Below are 21672 nucleotides of genomic sequence, written 5' to 3'. Positions count from 1 at the left end.
TCCTCTTCTGGCACTGGTAACTCAGTGCACAAGCGGCAAGGCCATGCATACAACTGTCAGTCACTCCCAACTGCGCTCTCACCCCCCCCCCCCCCGCTGGAAAACAAATCTCTGCTGTGGGATTCAGGGCAAGCTCAAAAATGGGAGCAGAGCTTTCTTGGGGGGGGGGGGGAGATCAGAGTTCAGCATTTCCTTTGTATTCTGAACAAAATTTATTATTTTCTTGGTGCTAAGTAAAGCCACTTCTGTATTCTTCATAAACTGTAGAATAACCTTCCTTGGTACCAGAATATATTCCTGTGCCTGTGGTGGGGGGAACAATTTCAGACCTCATAAAAGAACTTGGTTTCCAGGCATTCGCCTGAAACTGCTAATAATAGGCAATGTTAGACAGTTTCTTGAATCTTTCTTAAGTAAGTATGTGGGTTATTTCTCTTAAAGCACCATTTTATTTTATAAAGACAACACTTCTTGAATGACCTACAAAATGTTAATTTAAAAAGTTACATTCTTTGGTGAATTAATGCCCAAAGCCTGAAGATCACAGGATGATGCTGGCCTAAAAGGAGTCCTTGGTAATTTTGTAGTCCTTCCTTGGTAATTTTAATAGTCCTCTGAAGTAATTTATTAGTGTTCCTCAGGTTCAGCATAAATTATTACATGAGCAATTGCTCTACAGCATTGTAAAAGGCTGCTCACTGCTTCAGTGACATCAGAGCTATGTGCCGGGAAGAGTGGGACTGTGCCGTCACAGAAGTAGACTGCATTTCATAATCATCTGTGGCAAAGCTTCTTTACCATATTGCAGTAGGGGAGGTAGCACCTGCTACAGTTGCGGAATGGCTTCTAGTGTCAAAAGCCTTCAGACAGATAGTCAAACTTGGAAATCTGTGTAGCTCTTGGACTGTATATAAGCCTTTGCTAGGGTGTAATAGTTAAGGTAGGACCGTAAATTGCATCAGAAAGAATTTCTTCTTCCTTAGAGCAAACTCATACCTTACCCTTTCATTGTAGGTGCTGTCTGATCCCATATGCTTAATGTCATTAGGTGTTAAGTTTTTGCCAGTGAGGGTGTGCATGACGCCACCCTGCTATGAGGTTGCTCCTGGCCCCACGCTGGGCTCAGTGGCCGAGAGGGGTGAGAGCCCCTTGTCCAGCCCGTGTGGCTGTGGGTGCTGCACGCTGCCCATGTACACAAGTGCTGCACCTGCACAGGCACCCAGAGGGTTAGCCCTGGCCTGCATCTGCTATCTTCAGGGTGTTACCACTGCAGCCCCTGGTGTCACTGGTATGGCGAGGCTCTGAAGGCAAAGCACTGCACTTACTTACTCACTTGTTTGAGTTGTTTTGTATTTTGAGAAGCTGGACCACCTAGCTTGCTTTTGATACAGTAAAAGACAATGACAGTAAAAATGGTTTGACCTTTGTTTCCTCAGCATATAATGATGTACTGAAACATTGCCATCATGTCTGTGAATTATTAGCCATAGCTGGATTGCAGTGTGCTTCCTTGGAAAGACAAGATCATGATGCAAGTATGCTTTAGACCAACAGTGCTGGCATCTAGCAGAGGGTTGATACAAAATACTTGGATAGCACTGTAACAGCCAAAGATTTCTCTCTTGGGATGGCTAGATCACTGCTAGATAATATCACTGTGAGAGAAAAGTCAAGCTGGCCAAGCCTACCTGTGATTATTCAAATTCATTTTAATTTTTCTAAGTACTATTGGCAAGCCTTGCAGTTGATATCTAAGAAAATATTTTGGATCCTGATTAGACCTTTCTACAGTGATACATGACAAGTATTTGCTGAAAATGTGAATGTTGTTATGCTGATGTTGTAAGGAATGTCCAGAGTCTAGCATTTTACATAAAAGACCTTTAAATTAAAGGACTGTCTTTTCTGGGATAAAGTGCAACAGTCTAATATGAGTAAGTAATACTTTTTTTTTTTTTTTTTTTTTTTTGCTGGAAAGCAATGCATATGATGATAAACTAAATTTCAGGTAGGTCAGTAGAAATACAAAGGCATTCTTAGCACACCTGGGAGGAAATATGGATGCACTTACATCAAGAAATAGGATAGGTTCACTTATACTAGGGCTCCAGCTAGGTACTTTCATCCTTCTTTTCAATAGAAATAAAGCACTTCTACACACTGACTGGAACACTTTATTTAAGAGTTGATGGCAGACATCTAAAAAGCTCCAATGGGGTGTGTGTGCTTAAACCTGCATGCATACTACTTTTTTTCTCCTGCAGCTTAGGTTGCTTCATAGGCCAGAGAAAAGCCATTACAGGAAGGAATTGTTCTGTGGAAGTTCAGACAAATAAGGCAGAAAATCATATTAGGTATTTTAGTGAATCTTGGCTAGGAATAACTATTTGCTAAAACTTAGGAAAAGGAAAGGTAGCAGTTAACTCTGGGGTACAGAGCAGGGCAAAAGCCAAGGAACCGGTGTTTGTTTCATGGGTATTGGAGCTCTTGTATTTTACAGTAGAAACCCAGAAGAGCCAAGTTACTGTCTCTTACTAAAACAAAGGCACGCACTCCTATATGCAAGACCTGCTAATGTTCTTTTACCCACCATACTGAGAAATAACAAAAGAGAGTAGTTCTTTCCCCTGTGGGGTATTTTTCATGTCCATTGGCCATCTCCTCCTTAAGCATGCTGTTACATGTCCTAGCTCACCTAGTTACTGATTTTTCTTCAATGATAAATGTTCCTTTTACCTACACATTACTGAATAGATACGTGCTCATTTACATTTGTACTACTTCTACTCTAACAACATTATTATTAATGTTATTAGTCAAACTTGTGTTCTTCTGTGTCAAACAGCCCTGGGCATTAGCCTACACATATTCCAACCTAGTACGTGTTGGTAGCTTTATGCTCTGATACAAAATCAATTACTTCTTCCAAGAACATAGAGTTCTATTAATTACCCTTTCTTTCTGGTTAAATGTAAACTACTGTATCTATCATCTTACCCTGAATTCATCTATTTGTTCCTGGAAGAAAAATTCCTAATTAACTAAGCCTCTTTGGAGTTTGGTTCTCTTACGCTTGCACCGTTAGAAACCTTAACGGGGTCAACAATCAAAACCTTGCTTAAGGTACCAACATAAGAACTCAAATACAGTCTGGTAGTACTCTGAATTTATAGTAGCATTTCTCTACTACATATTGGGGGTTATTGCCATTGCGAATCCGGGATAAAGATTCTCCAATGAGCTGATTCTACTGCTTTTTAAATTGCATTACTGCTAATTTGCACTTGAATAACCTTTTCCTTCTGTAAACCCTGGATGTTAGTTTTGGCCTTTGGCTTTTATAGATGAAAGCCAGAAACACATGCAAATTCAAATATTCTTACGGTGAAGCTGCAAGTATCCATATTATAAAGAAACTGCTGTTTGTATTGAAGGACTCTAAACATATTGGGAATGGTTGATTAAATCTTGCCCTTTATTATCCCTATGCATAGATACTGTTGTTCTGATACTTGTCTCTGGTTTTAATATTTAGGCATACATGACATTTTCTGGAGAGTTTACTCATGCAGTCCACTTTCAGCTGTTCCTCTTTCATCTAATTCTTCCTCTTTCATCCAATTTCTTAAGAAATACCATATAGCAAGGAAGAATAAGGGCTTAGGAGGGTAAGAGCAACTGTCCAGAGTAGAACAGGTATCATGCTAGCTGACCAACTAGTGTCATGCTGCTTTTCCTTTTGCAGTATTTCCACTTCTCTCTTCATTAGGTCTGGCAAGCAAGAGAGCACAAACAGCTGTCAGCTGCCTGTCTGCCTCTTTACTTGCCTGAATGCCCCCTGTAAATCTGGACAAATTCATTCAAGTGCTTCTGAAATTGTTACTCAGATCTTTAGGTAGTCTTGATGCACTGTCATTCTTACTGCGCTGCAGAAAGATGAGATCCAACAAGCTGAAATTTGTCTCCTCTCAGCTGTAGGTTGTCCTGGGTAGGTGTTAGGTACTAGTAATGGTCGAGCTCCTTGTTCTTCTAGGCTAGGTTTCAACTCTTCCACGTGCAGAAGTTGCGCTTTTCCACACATCCCTTCTAGCTCCCCACACTTGGCTCCCAGCCCCATGCCACCTTCTCTGCTGTACTCTCCTTTCCCATCTGTTTCCTGCTCCCGTGTTCCCGGTGTACAAGCCTCTAGCTGCCATTCAGGGATAAAAGTTCCTCTCATAAGAAATCCAGGATTCTAGAATAGTTAAGGTACTGAAAGCACGGATTTTATGTATGTGAGCAAACACTATGAAATATTGGTGCTATCCAACTGTATGGCAACACTGATATCTGTATTAGCAGGTAACCCTCTCCCCCTTTTGGGAGAAGCAAATCACCCACAGTCAGTTCTTGGTTTCTGTTAATTTTCCTGCATATATATATATATATATATATATATATAAAATTTTTTTGCCTTTCAAATCTTTGAAAAACATTCTTCACAGGATTTGTTAGTGTAGCTAAATAGACAGGATTTTTCCCTATCCTGCCCCAGCTAGTGGGGCTGGCCCTCTGTGTGCGCCGGGTGCGTGCCCAGCAGCAAGTCCGGCCCGTGGCCTCTGCGTAGTGTTTTTCACAGCAGCCCTCACTCGTTGGGTGAACAGCACGCTGTGAGACACAAACACGAGGCTTCTCCTGATTTTACAGACTTGGGGTGTCCGCGATCACGAATGCCCCCGCCATGCCTGAGAGGAGACTATTCCACAACCTGGCTCTTTCCTCCTGAAAACTGCAAAGTATCTTGAGGGAATCACTACACCTATCCTCGTTTCAGGTGTTCTCTGTAATGCAGAAAATCAGCATTATTAGTGATTTCAAGTATCCTCAGGTGACTTGTATAACATGTAAACTACTACTGTTTCTCTGTAAAATCTCACAGGTGAATTAAACAGACTTGCAGAATGCACCTGTTTTAAATGTTACAGCTTTCTCTTTGTACAGAAAGAAACTGCTCAGATGAAGTGAAAGGAGAATAGGAGATACAACATTTTCCTGAAGTAAGAAACACTCTAATCGCATTATTATTTTATGCACAATTGGACACAGCTCAAATTTGACTATTATGTTCAGATTTCTAAGAAGTTATTTTTGTTGAATTTTTTTTCCACACTGAATTTAGACCAGTAACTAAACAACACTTTGTATTCTGTTTTATCCATCTTTCTATCTGTTCTCCTCTAATGGCATATTTAGAGCTATCACCTTGACTTTGTCATGATACATCTTAAAAAACATGACATTAGCTTGAAATTAAACCCCAAGAAGCACCAACAAGGTCAAAACAAAAGATTAAGGACATGATCACAATAGTTCCTCACTAAATATGTTCTAGGCGGCAGGTTAAATGAAATTAGGTATAGAGTACCACGCTTGACAGTTTTCAGAATTCATTGTGGACAAATATAAGCCCACTTACGGAGCTGTGAAGTAATTCTTTACATCCTCAGCATGAGGCTGCGTTTCCCTCAGGATTGTTCTTGAAGAAGAACATCCTTCAGAGGATGAATCTCGGGTTTCTGAAGTCCGTGGAGCAGAGAGGTTATCTCCCCCAAAACACAGTTTCAGCTATCCCAACATTTTCTTTCAGAAATTATAAGGAATTGCTTTAAATTACTTTTAAGTAAATAAGAAAGACAGGAGATTAGAGACAATTAGATAATGCAAAAATATCAGTGGAAAATAACCCATTAAAACATGAATTATATTTTGAGATTTCTGTATATTGTATTCTCTCCAGATTTTCAAAGCAAAAAGTACACAGCAACATTTATTCCAATACATTTTTAAGCACATGCAACACTGGTCTCCTATTTGTACATTAATTTCTAAGGCTGTCCAGGAACCTTTACATTAAAAGTATACAAGAGCTCACACACACGTGCATGTATTTCTTCTAGAATTAGTCCTGAGGAAAACTTAGCTTTTACTTCAAAAATCAGACTTCAGTTCTGCATGTAAATCTGAGAAACAATCTACCAGCTATACTGAACTAAATCCTAATCTAAATACCTTGCACTCATCTGCAGTTTGGATCTGAAATATCTGCTGCTAATGAGACTGTAATGTTTGATTGCCATTGTTCAGAACAGTCCAAGGTTTGCAGCAGTGGAGACAAAAACTGCGGTCTCATAAAAACATGCTTGATGCAGATGAAAGCTCATGGGGATGGTAACATTTAAAACATAAAATTAATAACACATAATCACATATAAACTAGAAAACACATTACAGTTCTTTAAAGATTTCTCATTCATTATCTAATTTGTATAATTACACAGTCAGCCTTGCTTTCTGGCTTAAATATTCAGGCCAACTTGCAATAGTAAAAAGTTTGCTAAAATGACCTCTTGTAGAAAGAATGACTATCGTTTAAAATAAATACATATTTTCAAAGATCTTGTATTGCTCTGCGACTATGCCCATCAACTTCCACTAGATGTCAGCATTAGAAAACAAATTCATCAAAAGCTTAAGTCAGCTTGGTTTATCACTGTTACCTTGTCTTTGAAATACAGTACATGTCAACCAAATTAATAACTGAGCATATACTTATGGTGGTAAATTTAACAAAAAAACACAGTCTCATCTCATTTTTCCCTTATTTTACTTGATTTGAATAAATCACTTCAAATTAGTCTCATGATGCAGAAAGTGTTTCTAAATAATATATAAATCATTTCAGTTTTTATAACCATTTTTGCTAATGCAGTGATATGGACTTCTCACTTCAAAAAACAGCACTACAAACTGTTTGTCAGGTACTGTAACAATACCCTGAAGATAAAGCTCTTTGTGTTAAATACAGTATAGTTGTATCCAGGTTGAAAATTTTAAGGCACGTTTTTTTTTTAAACCACATGTTCTGAAGTATTGTTACAATCGTGCTTTTCCGAATGTCCCATCATAGCCACTATTCTTTTTATGGTTTTGTACAAAAAGGATGAAAGACCACAAAATACAAGAAAAATACAGAAAAATGCAGAAAAACACGAACAAGACACAACACAACATATTGATACAATGTACACTACAACAGCAATGATCAAATCTTCTGATTTCCTTGAAGAGCAGCATTGACAATAATGGCAAAGCAGTCTTTGTTTTGCACTGTAAATACCTGACTGACTTACTTAGATACACAGATGTTAATCACTGGATTACCACAACATCTGAACAAAAATGAAGACTGATTTTTCAGATACCTTTCTTATCAAAACAAAGCTGCCAAGTAATTGCTATTGGAAAAATATGAGAGAAATAAAAGGTAACTACAAAAAACATAAGCTAGAACATCTGAGGAAGAGAATATCATTAAGGAACATATTAAACCAAATGGCAACAGTTCCAGGCATTTATTCCAGTTTCTTAAAAAATAAAAAAAAACTTATTTATTTCATCACCATTGTAAGATAGAAAAACAAATTTTTAGATTAAGCCAAAGATGATGTGAAATGTTTTCTTTTTTCTTTTTCTCTCCATTTGAAGCCTCTTTTATTCACAGTACAAATACACCTTGCTGGTACATTTTTAGACACAAGATGCACAAGTTCTGAGAAGGAGTGCTGGTTTCTTCTCTCTCTAAGCTGCTCTTTCCTACAAAAACCCCAGTTCCCCCCCCTCCCCCGACTTCTCAGTGCCTCATTAAATTGCAGAATAAATCCACAACTGAGTGCTTTATATGATCAGTAGTAGTAAGCTGAGAGCATGCATTCCCCCCCCCCCACACACTCAGCCAAGAAAAAAAAGCAATAATTATTTGAAATCCACCTCAAGACAAATAGGAACATATTTTCTACTTCTTGGCCCCTTTTTTTTACCTTTTCAAATTTCACACATGAATCTGAAATTCAGTAAATGAACTAATGTTCAGCATAAAGGATGCTTTAACCAAAAAGAATAAATAAAAAGCAAGTATTTCCCAATAATAAATCAATTATTTTGCCTTAATTCTATGTTTTGTTAAAGCATTTTATGCTCTTTCATACATTAGATAGATTGCAATTTTGGCAACTTTTTTTTTTTTTTCAGACATTCAGACAGTGTTCTCTGTTTGCAATCAGAACCACAACCTTAGTGCAATATTATATTTATTTCTTACAGTAATTTTGGTTGCCATACAAGAGTATTAAGGATTGGGGAAAAGTGCAAGTTACAGGAGCTTGATTTTTAATCAGTTGAAATAAGAGGAATTAAAGCACAAAAATTACAGCAACATAGATAACGTGAACACAAGTTGTTACACAAACTATAGCGAGAAACATATTAATATCTAGAAAAAAAAAGAAAAAATGTAATGGAAAAATTATCAATATTTGTGGCTCATACACATAATCATTGCCAGATCAACTGGGTAATGCTTTTTAAGAACTAAGAAGAAAATCACTATTTTTATTAACTTAAGTACCACAAATAATTAACTTTTGTGATATGTAAATTCTGTAAATCAACAGTCACATCTAGTCATTTTATAACATATGAATCAAACTTAAAATGTTCTCAGACACCCAGGGAAAGGAGTCTGTGCAGTTATACACAATTTACATCTTGTAAGATTTTGGTATTGTATACACAAATATTACAGAAACTAGGCATGTAAATGCAATTTATTTAAATTACAGTATATAAACAAAAGTTGATCCTAAAACCCAGAATATCATAATGTATTTCATAGATCTCTAACAACTTGTTTTTCACTATCATACTAGCATGAAATAATAGGGTCTTCTCTCCTCCCCCCCCCCCCCCAAACATTTCCAGACTGATGAAAATACTCGGAGGCAATGTTGTATCTGTTACTATTGCTTTCTGTATAGCAAAATCATCAAACAGAGCTAGAGACCAATTCATCTTGGCAGAGGTGTATTTTATTGGTAAAAGTAGGTCCTTTCAGGTCTCATTATGTTTCGTTTGTAAGACACAATGTAAAAATAAACTATTTCATTAGTTCTTTAATGTTTCAAATCTCTTTTCTACTAATTGTATAGTGCCTATTCTTTCAGTACCTGAAAAGATACATGAGCAAGAAACACACCTGTTCAAGAAAGGGATTACCATCAACTGTAATTTACTGTGTATGTCAGCACTCATTAAACTTAAAGCCAACAATAAGGTTGTGAATAAAAAGCAGCTTAAAAGTCAACTTCTACATTTGCTTTTACTACCATATTTTCTAATGTATTTTCTGGCACATATTATAGAGGTAATATCAACTGTACCCAAAGAAACAAACAAACAATTAAAAAAAAAAAAAGAAAAAAAAAGAGCATGGCATTAGTGGTTTATTTACTGAATTCTGTCATATCACCAAATGGAAGACAATGATGGCTAAATTACCATTTTTACACTTAAAGTATTTGATGGCCTCAAGTTGCCTGTATTGACTATCTGAATGAGACTGTCATTTTCTACTATGGAAAAATTCAGTACTCTTGAAAGTAGAATGCCTTAGTACTTGGGTTTTATTACAAGGTTACTTGGAACTTTCAAGTACAAATATAGTGTAGTAACAGATGTTAAGTTAAAAGATTTGTTGTTCCATAAAGGGGGCAGGAGGCTAAATACGTTGCTTTTTATGAGTATCCAATGCGTTGGTAACTATAACCACTTTTGAAGAAATATTCATCCTCCTTTGTAGAAGTTCTAGCAAAGATAGAAAATATAACACAGCTCTGCTGGTTCAGATGCATCCAAATGAGGTTGATTTTTAAAAAGGTCAAGACTTTATAATTATTCCACAGAAATAGTATTAAACCACAAAAGTTTTTTGTTGTTTTTAACTTTCTAGCACTGAAGTGGCACAAAGGCTGCCCAGTAGACCAGCCACTTATTTTCTTAAAATATTGTGCTTATAAACTATCTGTACAACTATTTAAACTTGCAGTAAAGAAAGATATTTAAAATGCTAAACTTTATGTACTCATACTAGGGCTGTTGCAGACCTAATTAGACACTTGTTTGTGAGCAAAAATAATCACAATAAAAAAATTAGAGATAGGCTGGACCATATCAAGGACCATAGCAAGGAAAGAAAGTTCAGGTACCTTGCAAAATGTAAGAGAACCTGAAAGTACGGTAGGTAGGCAGCCTAGCCATCCACGCACCACTTATCCACCTGGAACGTGTTGAATATTATGTTAATAAAGACCTACAAAACTCACAGATATTAAGAGGTGTTAATTACAAGGGGAGGTCGAACATGCAGAGAGAGACTTGTTAACTTAAAAAAAAAAAAAAAAAAAGTCAGATTAAACAAATCTGTGTGTTTCCCCCTGCTGAAGTCTCCGGGAAAGGGCAGGCTCTGGCAGCCGGTTACAGTGCGGCTGGGTCTGTGCGGAGCCCCGTCTGCCTGGTCTGTCTGCCCAGTCCGTGGCAGCGCGGGCGCATCGCTCCCCACACCTCGCCGCAGCTGCGCAAAGAAATCACGGGAGGCCAGGGTGAAGCTGCCAGCTCCCCGGCGAGTGCTCAGGCTGCTGGCCTTGTCAAGAAGCCAGTACATGTTAAAAATGACAAAAATGAGAAACGGGATACCTACCCAATTCTCCTGGCTCCTGGCACACTTGCATTCTGAGACACTACAGACCTCTTTCCATCTTTGTATTAGCTTCTTCTACCTTTTTCTTTTTTTTTAACAAGCTGAAACATTTCCATTTCTACTAAAAGGCCAAAATCCCTCTCTTACTGAAAAGCATATTTGAGTATCTGACTATGAAGTCTGTACATAAACCCCAATTGTTTCTGGCTTGTAGAGTTCATGTTGCGCCTTAGCAGTAGTTCAGCTGGTTGAAAACTGGGCGTCTCAGGTTCAAACTAGCTTCATTTTGTTGTACCTCTAAGGGAGCATCCTTTCTCAGTGTTTATGCAACTTCTGCATCGTCTTACAGGTCAAGTCAATGGAGCATGTATTGAACTTGTTCTGCCACCTTGGAAGAGCACTAAATATAACTGCAGAAATAAAGAAATACCAAGTAAAACAGAGCAAGGTTACCTTTGGACTAATTCCAGCAGAACAACCAGCTTCACTGCGAATAAATTAGAGAGCTAAACTAGTTAGCTAAAAACAGTGATGTCAACTTTTGTACCTGCCTTAAAATTGTGCCTCTAATACTAACAAAAATGGCTTTAAAAGGTAATGAAGCATGTGTCTCTCCTCCTAAAATGAATTAAAGGTTTGGGAAGGAAACCTGTTAGGAGACTGAATTAATGTCAAGAAGTGAATATAGCGCTTTTAAATTAAAAAAGCAAAACGCTTGCAATTTTAAATTGAAAGAAAACTAGTATGCAATGGTTCCAGCAGAATGGCATTATCAATAGATGATAATATTTTTGAAGTTAACAATTTTCTCTCTCTCTCTTATCTCCCCACAACTTTGCAATAGAATAGCCCCACTCATGTAACATGTTCAGGTTTATGTTTGGGCATGTAGCATACAGTCTGCGTTACCTGAGTACCAGGAATTAAACATTTCCCCCCCTCCCACCCCAATTTGGCTGGCACTCGCAGACAGACAAGGCATTTGGGGTATTTCAGTACCAGCCCATCTCTAGTTATCAACAGAAGTTTATGAGGCAAAATAGCTATTCTTATCTGTCCAGCAGCTGTTTCAAAGCTCTTTCTATGTTCATTCTGTGCCCAACTCTAGTCACTCCAAGGTCTATCAGATCTTCCTTTTGTAGATTTGGTAAATGAGTGCCATCTATTTCATTGTCCATAAATGTTTCTTTATGTTCACCTAAGTTTAGACTTTCCAACCAATCTGCCACATCTGGTTTAGTCCACAGGTGGACAGGCTTAGTTGTAAAAGGCTTGTTTGAGATTGGCTGTTGTAATATCGAGGGAGAAGGAGACCTGCTGCGCCCTGTGGTCAAGCCAAATAAGTCCCCAGAGGGGGGCTGGCTGGGTAGGCTAAATACATCAGACAGAGTTGGAGAAGGAGATGAAGCTGAAGCAGAAGCAGTCAGAGGAGCAGGCATGATGTCTTTATTAATCTCTGTAGGCGAAACCACAGGGCTTGGAGCATGCCTTGCTCCTGAGGTCCTACTATCATAGTCTGGGGACCTGCTCTGCAGTGTGATCGGCTGGCTGGCTCCGGGGCGGACAGTGAAAGTGATTGTTGTACTTCGGGTACCTGAGACAGTACTCATGATTTCTGTGCTCCTGAAATTGTAAACAGACGAGAAAAATTAGATACATCTGCAACTAGCTGAAAGGTCATCCATATTAACACACGGTAAACATGGTTTTGGAATGACACCTTTTCTCTTTTTTTTTTTTTTTCATATGAGCAGTATCAGGTTAAAACTACTCAGACGTCATTAAATCTCTCCCATAAAACAATCATCAATGGTAAGCCATAATTAAAAACAAAACTTTTGTTTATGAGCAGGTCAGAAAAACATCTTCCAGAGCATATTCTTCCTTTGACAGGCTACAATAAATTAATTCATAGTTACGTGAGAAACACAGTGTATAATAAGCACAGAGGCTCTTTGTGTTGCCAAGGAAGCACAAACAGGAGTTGATCCTCCTTTCACTGAATGGAGGGGTGGGAGCCTTCCTTTTAGCTTTGGCCTATCAGTTTTACACACTGTAAGATAGTGTAGCTAATAATACTCTAGTTATGGAAAACATTTGAAGTGTGTTACTAACTTGGATTTTGGATACTTAGGCATCTACTTCTTTGTGAATTTTAGGGTATATTCGAATTCCTATTCATTTACAGAACATGCTCCAGAGCTCCTCCTATTTCGTTTTCTGTTCAGCAGGCCTTCTCATGCTTTAAAAATGAAACAGTCCTTCTGACTAGGGTTTATAAAAGGACTCTTGTGTTGCATTTTACACAGAAATTATACTTTGGTAGTTTCACTACAAAAGTTAGGAGACAAAATTTTTGTTACTGTGCATACCCAGAGGTGCTGTAGTTGTGATCAAGTCACTGGTATCTCTCTTGCCTAAAGGAAATTTGAGATTACAAACTCGGCATGCACAAGACTTCCTGCAAGGCTAGTGCCGATGCTGAGACTGACAGGGTGGGCGAAGGAGTGCACAACTCTGCTTTTGTCTAGTGGCTGTAGATCAGATTTAGAAGCAGAAGATCCAGATTCAAGTATGCTCAAAATGCCTAATCCCACAGCCTCTACTTCTCAGGGCAAACACTGCCAGTTAGTGTGTGCACTTCAGGATCTCCAGCTGAACCTTTAGGTGCCTTAAACTCCAGAGTTTTTCACTTTTAAAATACCCTACGAACTAGAAACCTGCAGCCAACTAATTTTAGGCATTTTGAGTCCTAAGTAGGGAGCCCAGGCTTTCTGTATCATCCCTGAAGTGATGCCAGCAGCTCCAGAAGATGATTTGTAGCAAGCTGTAGTTGTATATCCAACCTGGACACTGAATGTCCTCTGTATCTTGGTGCCAGGCTGTCCCCAGTCTCAACCTGTCATGTCCTGGGCAGAACTAAAGATGCCTTTGGTATGCGACGGCAAAAACAAATGCTTTCATTAGCAATGCAGTTCCACCACTGTGCACAAAAGATCTTATGGGGCAGCCAAAGAAAGAGCATGGTTGCATAGCCCCATATTTAAAGTGCTGTTGTGGAAGTAACTGGGGTCTCTGCCTGAATGACTGCTTAAATATTTTGGGTTAACAGTTGCTAAGTGAAATATCAAAAAACGTCCACGCAGCAGGAGTCAGACTTACACCGGCTCTCCCCTGAGGTGTGTCCCTCACCACTAGACAGGCTTTGTAAATCATACTGCCCCCCATGCTCCCCTGTCCTAGGGAATTACAAAGCTTTCTGTGGCCCCAGGAAGCAGGATACTGTGTGTAGGGTCTCCCCCTGTCTCACTGAACGGGGGCCCCAACACAATGTAACTGTGAACTCCCGCAGGAAGGGGAGTGACTTGAATTTGGTCTTCCACTTCCTGAACAGAGTAGTGGTTAAAACTTTAATTAAAAAGAGGGTGGTACCCACTTCCTCATCAGCTGGCCTAACCTGCTCCCCCTAATCATCCATTGCCAAAAAGAAAAAACATAGGCAGCGAACCCAAGATGATGCTAATAAGCTATTAACCCCTCTCTCTCACAGCAACTGTACTGCAGCCACAGCTACTCTCCAAAGTCCTGGTAGCACTGAACTGGAGGCCACCCTCAGTGTTTCCTTGGTTTGCTGCTGGCTATCGTGAATCCTGTTCCTACCTGCTCCGTTTACCATGCTTGGGGCTGCGGCACATCATTAAGGGTAGAGAAATCAAGAATCTACAAACCTAGGCATCAGGAAACTTAGAGCACTGCTACACTGCGATTCAGAGCACGTTCATACCATAGTGAGTATCTTTCAAATAAAACTCCAATACTCTGTCATTAGAAAAGCAGCAAGAATAACTCTTTGGAGAATATACATGCTAGTTATTCACACAAACAATCCTACCGAGTTCCCACAAATTGTTCCATATATTTCAGTGGGAACAGGGGGATCCTTTTGAGGGTTGAAATACCATTACTTCACTTAAAACACAGTAGGAGCAATACTTTTAGCACTTATGTAATTGTAATTTTATAAAGAAAGGAAACACTTGGCAAGGTTTTGAGAGCTTCCTGTGATTTGTTTGGAGCTTAATGGCTCCCATTGTCTTTCAGGATGGGAGCTGAACATTCTTAAAAATAAGTCTGTGCAAGAAACTATTAAATTCTACTAACCACGGGGAGCAAATTAGTTCTATCTACTTTAACTTAGCCTTAGGAGTCTCACATACCTTAATAAGGCATGATATCATTTTAAAACAACAAAAAAAGTGCTTTGAAAGAGTTTGGGATAATGCTCTCTTAGTGACTGCAAGAAGGGCAGGAAGAGTTCTGTATAAATATGGGTCTCCCCCTATCTCTTTATTTGCAGTGAACCTTTTATTTAACTTTCCTGTATTGCAAGTATCAGAAATTACAGTTTTGTATTCATATCAATTGTGGCCATATCAAATGGATGATGAAAATTCATCCTCTATTATGCTAGATGCTGGCAGATCACTTCTGCTACCTGACTGACAACTCTGGGTTCAGTGTCCACCTCCCACTTAGTAACTTACTTCTGTGCTTCTTCCGTGTATTGTTCCTTTCACAGACTCCCTGTACACCTTTGCCCAGGAAACCACTGTCACTGTTCCTTTAAACAAATTATACTAAGCCACTAACACAAAATCCCGAAAAGCAAACTGTGTGCTGTCATTTTAAGCATTCCTCAGACTAGTGTTATCTAACCTCCTCAGGCCCACAGGCAGTAACACTGGATGAGCACTGCAATTCAGGCAACATTGTACTTTGCTCCTCCTGTCAACCTGGATCACAGTAATAACTTCTTGTGGCTATAAGCAATACTGAAAGATCTGTGGGCATCTTGCTTTTTTCAAGCCATGGGTTCAGGACCACGTAGTAGTAAAACAGAACTCTGAAATTAGGATAAGAAAAATATTTGTTTTAGTTGATGAACGAGGTTGCAACACCAGCTCAGTATATAGATACATCAGGACTCAAGCTATTATAAATATTAACCCTGTTATGGTGCCCTCATTTCAGAAAGCTCAGAGCACTTCACTAATAATTAACAACCATAATCCTACAGCAACATACCTTCTCTGAGAAAGTCATTAATGCAACTGCACACTTGGGAACACAGACACAGACCGAACCACAGATGTGTCCCCACTAAAGCCACTGCTGCAACAGCAGTGCTATTTAGACCTGACTTTAAAGTAACTAGCTGGAAGATGAGGGCCAATCTAATCATAGCAGTCTGGGGTCACTGCTGCCTGCAACACTATCCAGCAACCTGGGTGAGGAAGTGCATGCTGAGCTTCAGCTGGCACCAGCACCAGCTCTGCACGCATTTGTGGTACAGACACAGCCCTCCTGAAGGTCACAAAAGTCTGCCAAAACCAACAACAGCATTTCCAGATTTCCAGTCCAAAGTCCAAGACTAATTTTTCCCTTCTTTTTTTTCCCCCCTTCTTTTACTTGTCATATCAACTCCAGTGTTACACAGACCGCTGTACTGTGATTGTAATTCATGAAAAAATACACACCTTTGTGTAACTCCTATCCATCCTAATTATAATTTACAATATCTGCAATATGATCTGCGATGCAGATACATCCTTGACACCAAAAGCTGCCTAGGATTTCATGGTTGATCAGTATCCCATTCAAAAAGGGGGCAACTACATGCCAGCTGGAGAGTAGACACGTTTCTGTTATGCTGTGGGTTTTTCAAATTTTTAAAAAGACCAATTTCTTATGCCTTATTTGATCATGTTATACCAAACATATTAAATCCAAGTTAAACCTGCCTAAACCTAAATTTCATTTTGAACTGTATATTTAAAAAGGTAAAAAGTATGATAATTATTTTAAATAAAATTTGTCTTACTGGAATCAGCATATAGCGGTAATTTATAAACATTCACTGCTGTAAGACAGTATTGATTACAATGTCCATTATGTTGTCTCATATTAAAATCACAATATGTAATTCCTACATCACAATGATGCCCTCTCCAAGTATAAAAGCCATCAACAGGGCCTGGATGCAAGAAATTCTTTTAAATTTTAAATTAGATTTGCAGGATCAAAATTTACTGTTAACTTAATATCCAAAGCAACTCAGTGAAAGAAGGCATGCTGCAACAGCTCCTAGGAGCCTCCCATGTAAAACTCAAAAAACACTATGCTCTTCTCACGAGAGTTGTTCTATCCTGTAACTTGCCAAGACTTGCTGTCTCTGACAAAGCTCTTCCACTGCCTTAGAGAAAAAAAATCTTAACAAAAAAGAGAACCAATGAAACGCACATAGAGCTACAGTGTGCTATTAGGTTTTTATAGATTTCTGGGAACATACAAAACCAAAATTTTGTCTTTATCTATCTCCTATAATATTTGTATTGTATTTTTGGGTTGTCAAAGAGAATTTTACAGTAGGAAAGGGAGGAAGACATAAGTTGTCTGTTTTAGGGGGAAGAGTGAAAATGAGGGTTGATGTGATGACTGGCAGGATACAGCACTTCTTGTAATGGAGACATTTTAGTGAGAAGAACTGAGAAATGGTGTCTGTTGCAAGAAATACCGTATCAGCTGGAGCAAAGAATAATCATTAAAGGTCTGTGGGAGTCTGTTCAAGAACAGCAGTTTCAGTAGGGATGGAGGAAAGACCTGGCACCAGGCGGCCAGGGAAGGGGCCCGAGCGGGGAGCGGACCCAGCGGCGGCCTCGGCCGGCTGGGCAGTCTGCACTCAGAGGGCTGAAGGTGAAACATCAGGGCGTGCTGGAAGTAGGAAGGGAAAAACCTCACAGCCTAAAATGAGGAGAAACTCAACAGCTACAACTACAGCAGAACCTGGCTATCTAGAGGGCTAGTTTGCCTTTACTTTTAACCTCATAAAAGTACATAAAACTGCACTAATCATACCCCCCTCCAAAAACCCTGCAGAATCTGGACACATTTGCAAAATGAAGCCCCTTATTTAGGTGCCCATCTTAGTTCAGGAATATAGTCTCAGGTGCCCGTGTTATAAAAGTCTCTGCTGAATACTTCTCTGATAAAAGTGGCTTTTATTTCAGTTTGAGATTACATGCTATTTCTGGTTTTTAGAATGGCTACCATTTCTGGATTAGGGTGAGCTAATCCACATAGTACTTTGTAACAAAGTCAACACTGAAATCATTAAAATGCAATAACAATGAGCGAGCATTAAAAAAAAGCAGAATGTACAACACAGAATATACTATGCTTTATGGGCATCACTTACTTTATGGCACTTCAGCATGACCCTCTTCTGACAACAGCAGTCATGAGAGCAAATAAAAATGACAAAATGGAATGACTGAAACACTGCAGAAATTACTTACAAAGCAAGCAATCCTGTGAAATTGGCTCACAAACAGTTAGCGAAATGAAATGAATCTAATGGACACAATAGTAAACTGAAAAACCAAGGCGTTAGAATTATCCCACAAGAGATGTGCTTCATAATCTGCTTAAAAATCCAGATGTTCCTTACAATAAACCAAATGTAGGATCAGTCGCTATGCGGGACTCACTACCAACTTCAGTTCTGCTTTACCTGGTTGTGGAAAGATAGGAACTTTCCAGAGAGTTATTAAAAAAAAAATTCAGACATTCATAAAAACCTTTACCGTAGGCAGTTTGACTTTTAAAACTATATAAGCTATATCAACACAATACAAACTATTTTTCCTAAAGGACGTAATCCTGTGTGGTTAAGCATCCTCCACAACTCCTTATATATAACAACTCCATTTATAACAAGCATTTACCACGAGTAAGAATGATGCCCAACCTGCCACAAAGGACACTAGAGCAGTCTGCTAACATGGCCAGAGAAACATAAATACCATTTAAAATTTAAGTTGCTTCTTCCTATGGCAAAGCTATTGATAATTTTGGTATGCTGATAGTGAGACCGGTAACAGTTATTGCTCATTATTGCCTATTAGTACATTGAATCAGGTGAAGTCATGGCGGCAGGATGATGTTCTCACCGGGGGCTGTGTTTCCTCTCCTTCACAGCCACTAGGTTTATTCTGTGTTAATCACGCTGGCATTATTCAGTCGATCTTCCCGGTTGCGCTGATCATTATGTTGCTAAGCAACTCCATGGCTCTCAGACAGAGTACGCACGAGGCTGCTAGCCTGGCAGAAACCTTGCCTTAGCCTTCTCCCCATTTCTTTTATCAGCTCCATATAAAAGCCAGTGGCTTTCTAAGTGAATTTATAGCACTGCTATATTTACACCATAATAGTCGATACTGTCATTACACTTCCCATGCCTTCCGTCCCACTCTCTGACAACAGAGAGTCACCTTCCAAACAACTGGTTTTCTGTTGGTGTTTTTTCTTTTTAGCTCTGTACCTGGGCCTATCCAAATTCAGAAATGGAAATCATGGCCAAAATTCATCATCAGAATCTTAGCTCTTGGCTCCCCGAGATGCCATACCCAAACACCCGGGACCTCTTCTGCAAGGGAGGCTGGCCAAAAAAGGAGGAAGTGACACTTGGAYATTGTGGCCTCTGATTTAAAACCTAGGTTACACCGAGAAACTAGATACAAATTTTACAGTCAAGACTGAAAGCCAAAATTTCTTAAAGCAAATGATGGCCAAGATTAGGAGTGAAATTAACCTACGCCAATTAAAAAGCTGCGGTCTGGTACCTTCTGATCAAATCCTTTAAGTACGCTTTTACTAGTGTAAATTAAGCAAGCACATCCTTTCGCTTTTTCCTCTTCTTCCTTCCCCTTCTGTCCTCCTCTCTCCTTTCCCCCAGCTGGTCACTGCTGCTGAGAAGCAGATGGTTTCTAGCCAAATGTTTCCATGCTCTATTTGAAAATCTTTAAACTCAGTGTTTCCATAAGAACAATGGAAAATTATAAATACACAGTATAGAATTCTTTCTAAAACAATGTATGAAGAAAAAAAGCAGGTCTAGGTCTTTTCTAACATAATAATTGAGACAGAAATGCTGCTCAGTACTATAGAACAACCTCTTCATAGTCCTCATTTATCAAAACCATACAAAAGATATATTTTGTGTTTTTTTGTAGTGCGCAATTATGCAACTATCTACAGTTTAATTCACCTCTAGGCTACCTTAACAGTGCAACTGCCATGATTGAACTACAATTGTATGACTACTAGCTGTGCAAAAATAACTTCTAGTGATATTTAGAAATGCTATCTGGGCTATAACTTCATACCTTTCACAGTGAACAAATATATATTTTTAATTTTATCAGGCTGTTAGTGCTGAATGTTGCAAACATAACCCAAGTGAGCCTGTGAACAGTGTTACTATTTATAACACTTTCCATTACCTCTCTTTGGCTGAAAGATATGAACAGGCCTACTCATTTTTTATCTTTTTCCCTTTAGCAGAGCTAACGAGTTGTTCTTTAATTCAGCAGAATTCCTGCATTTTGTAAGCGAAACCTCCCAGCTCTCTTTCAAATGCTGCCTCCCAGAAAAGGGGGTCACAAGCTCTGCACTTGCTTGTCCTAGGTTTTAGTGTTAGAAAGAACTCTCTAAACTTTCTCTAAAATATAACATATATGGGATTACTCTTGTTTCCATGATAGACTGCTTTTCTCCAAAAAAGTGATTTAACAGTTCTTCAAAAATTTTTTTTCAGCCTTTATATCTGTTTAAGTTTCTTTTCACAAAAAAGATGCATCTCCATTTGCTTCTACATTTGATTTTCCTCTCAGAAATGCAGCACTTTGACATATTTACAGTATCCTGTAGTTACTTGCCTCAGTTATTTCCTAATAAATTAAGGATGAGAAGGATCTCTACTGTAACCTAGAAATAACAATCAGTCTAAAATATAAACAATAGATAATACTATACATAACGAAGTCAGAGGTAACAATCATATGGCTTAACAAGATGATCAAGCTTAAGTAAGACTAGCATTCTTAAAGACATAAGAAAAATAGTATGCAATGAAACTGTCAGATTCATCTACAAGACAAGCCATATGTACAGTAAAGCTCAGTGCATGAGAATCGAGGATTTTACGATTGCCCAAGGTATTCTCAAATGTATGGGGTTCCACTGCTGTGCTAACTTTTGTTTAAAGATCGTCTTCATCAGACAACCAGTATGTATTATTTTTTCTTGCACAGTTTACATTGTATTTGTTTTTCATGTATTAAGCCTTTTTCCTGTACAGGCAACTCAATTTCTACTCCATTTGGTAAGCAACCACTGAGAGGAATTCCAGAAGTTTGGCATTTTTCCTCTCTCTCTTCATTCTAAAAATTCTATATGAACCATCACACCTTCCTGTCACCAGTTTAACAATTTACATACGGCAGGAAATTATATATCTACCTGACTCTGAGGCTTTTGATCACAACACTGTGCTGTGTATCACAACACTGTGTGAATGAGGTATCATTTGCAATTAACAGAGCCACTCTCTCCATAGAACCAAATCATCCTCTTTATGCATGCTTTTCAAGGGCTGGGTTATTTACCATCCAGCAGAATAATTCTGAGAAAATTTACTTAAATGGTATATTTAAAACAGCCCAAAAAACAGTGCTATGTTTTGACAAAAATGCATTTCTATGAAGCAGGCCACAGCAAACAATTTGCAATATTGCAGTGAAAGGTACTAACTTTCTGCTATATGTAAGGCCAAACCATTCCATGCCACAAAAAGAAATACCTTAGGCTCTCATAAAACTAACAAAATCACTTTTCTTCCTTTTTTTTTTTTTTAACAAGTGTGGATTTCAGGATATTATATCCATATTACACATCAATGTGACTGCACAACTACTTGTACATTTACCTAATGGGGTCTGAATATTTCACCACTGTTAGTTACTTTTGTTTTTCCAAGTGTAGCTTTTTCTTTTCTAGTAAGAGCCCCTGTTTTGCACAGGACAAAGCGGCTGCTCCTCTGTAGCAGGACGTGGCGGCTCTCTGCAATCCTCTCCCTTACCTTCTGCAAACACCTTTTGGAAACCAAGTCTACGAGGATGTGTTGCACTAAATTACCAGTGATGGTGCTGTCGGCAGAAATTAACCACATCCTTCAACCTGTAAACATCATGGCCTGTTCACTA

The 21672-nt window shown here is 38.7% G+C and overlaps 1 protein-coding gene across 1 annotated transcript in view; it reads right to left on the bottom strand.

Annotated features, from left to right (window-relative positions):
* Nucleotides 1-10610: 10610 nt before the first annotated feature.
* The window catches only part of SHANK2 (SH3 and multiple ankyrin repeat domains 2), a 316407-nt gene continuing 305345 nt past the window's right edge, over nt 10611-21672 (bottom strand). Inside the window, exon 23 of the mRNA XM_026089348.1 lies at nt 10611-12193. Within this exon, the coding sequence (XP_025945133.1) occupies nt 11620-12193 (574 nt within the window). The 3' untranslated portion in view covers nt 10611-11619. The remainder of the gene's footprint in view (nt 12194-21672) is intronic.

The sequence above is a fragment of the Apteryx rowi genome, unplaced genomic scaffold (genome assembly GCF_003343035.1).
Source record: "Apteryx rowi isolate R43461 unplaced genomic scaffold, aptRow1 scaffold_81, whole genome shotgun sequence".
In the NCBI taxonomy this organism is placed as follows: Eukaryota; Metazoa; Chordata; class Aves; order Apterygiformes; family Apterygidae; genus Apteryx; species Apteryx rowi.
Note: the sequence above shows the minus strand (reverse complement) of the source record. Positions and strands in the feature narration are given on the sequence as shown.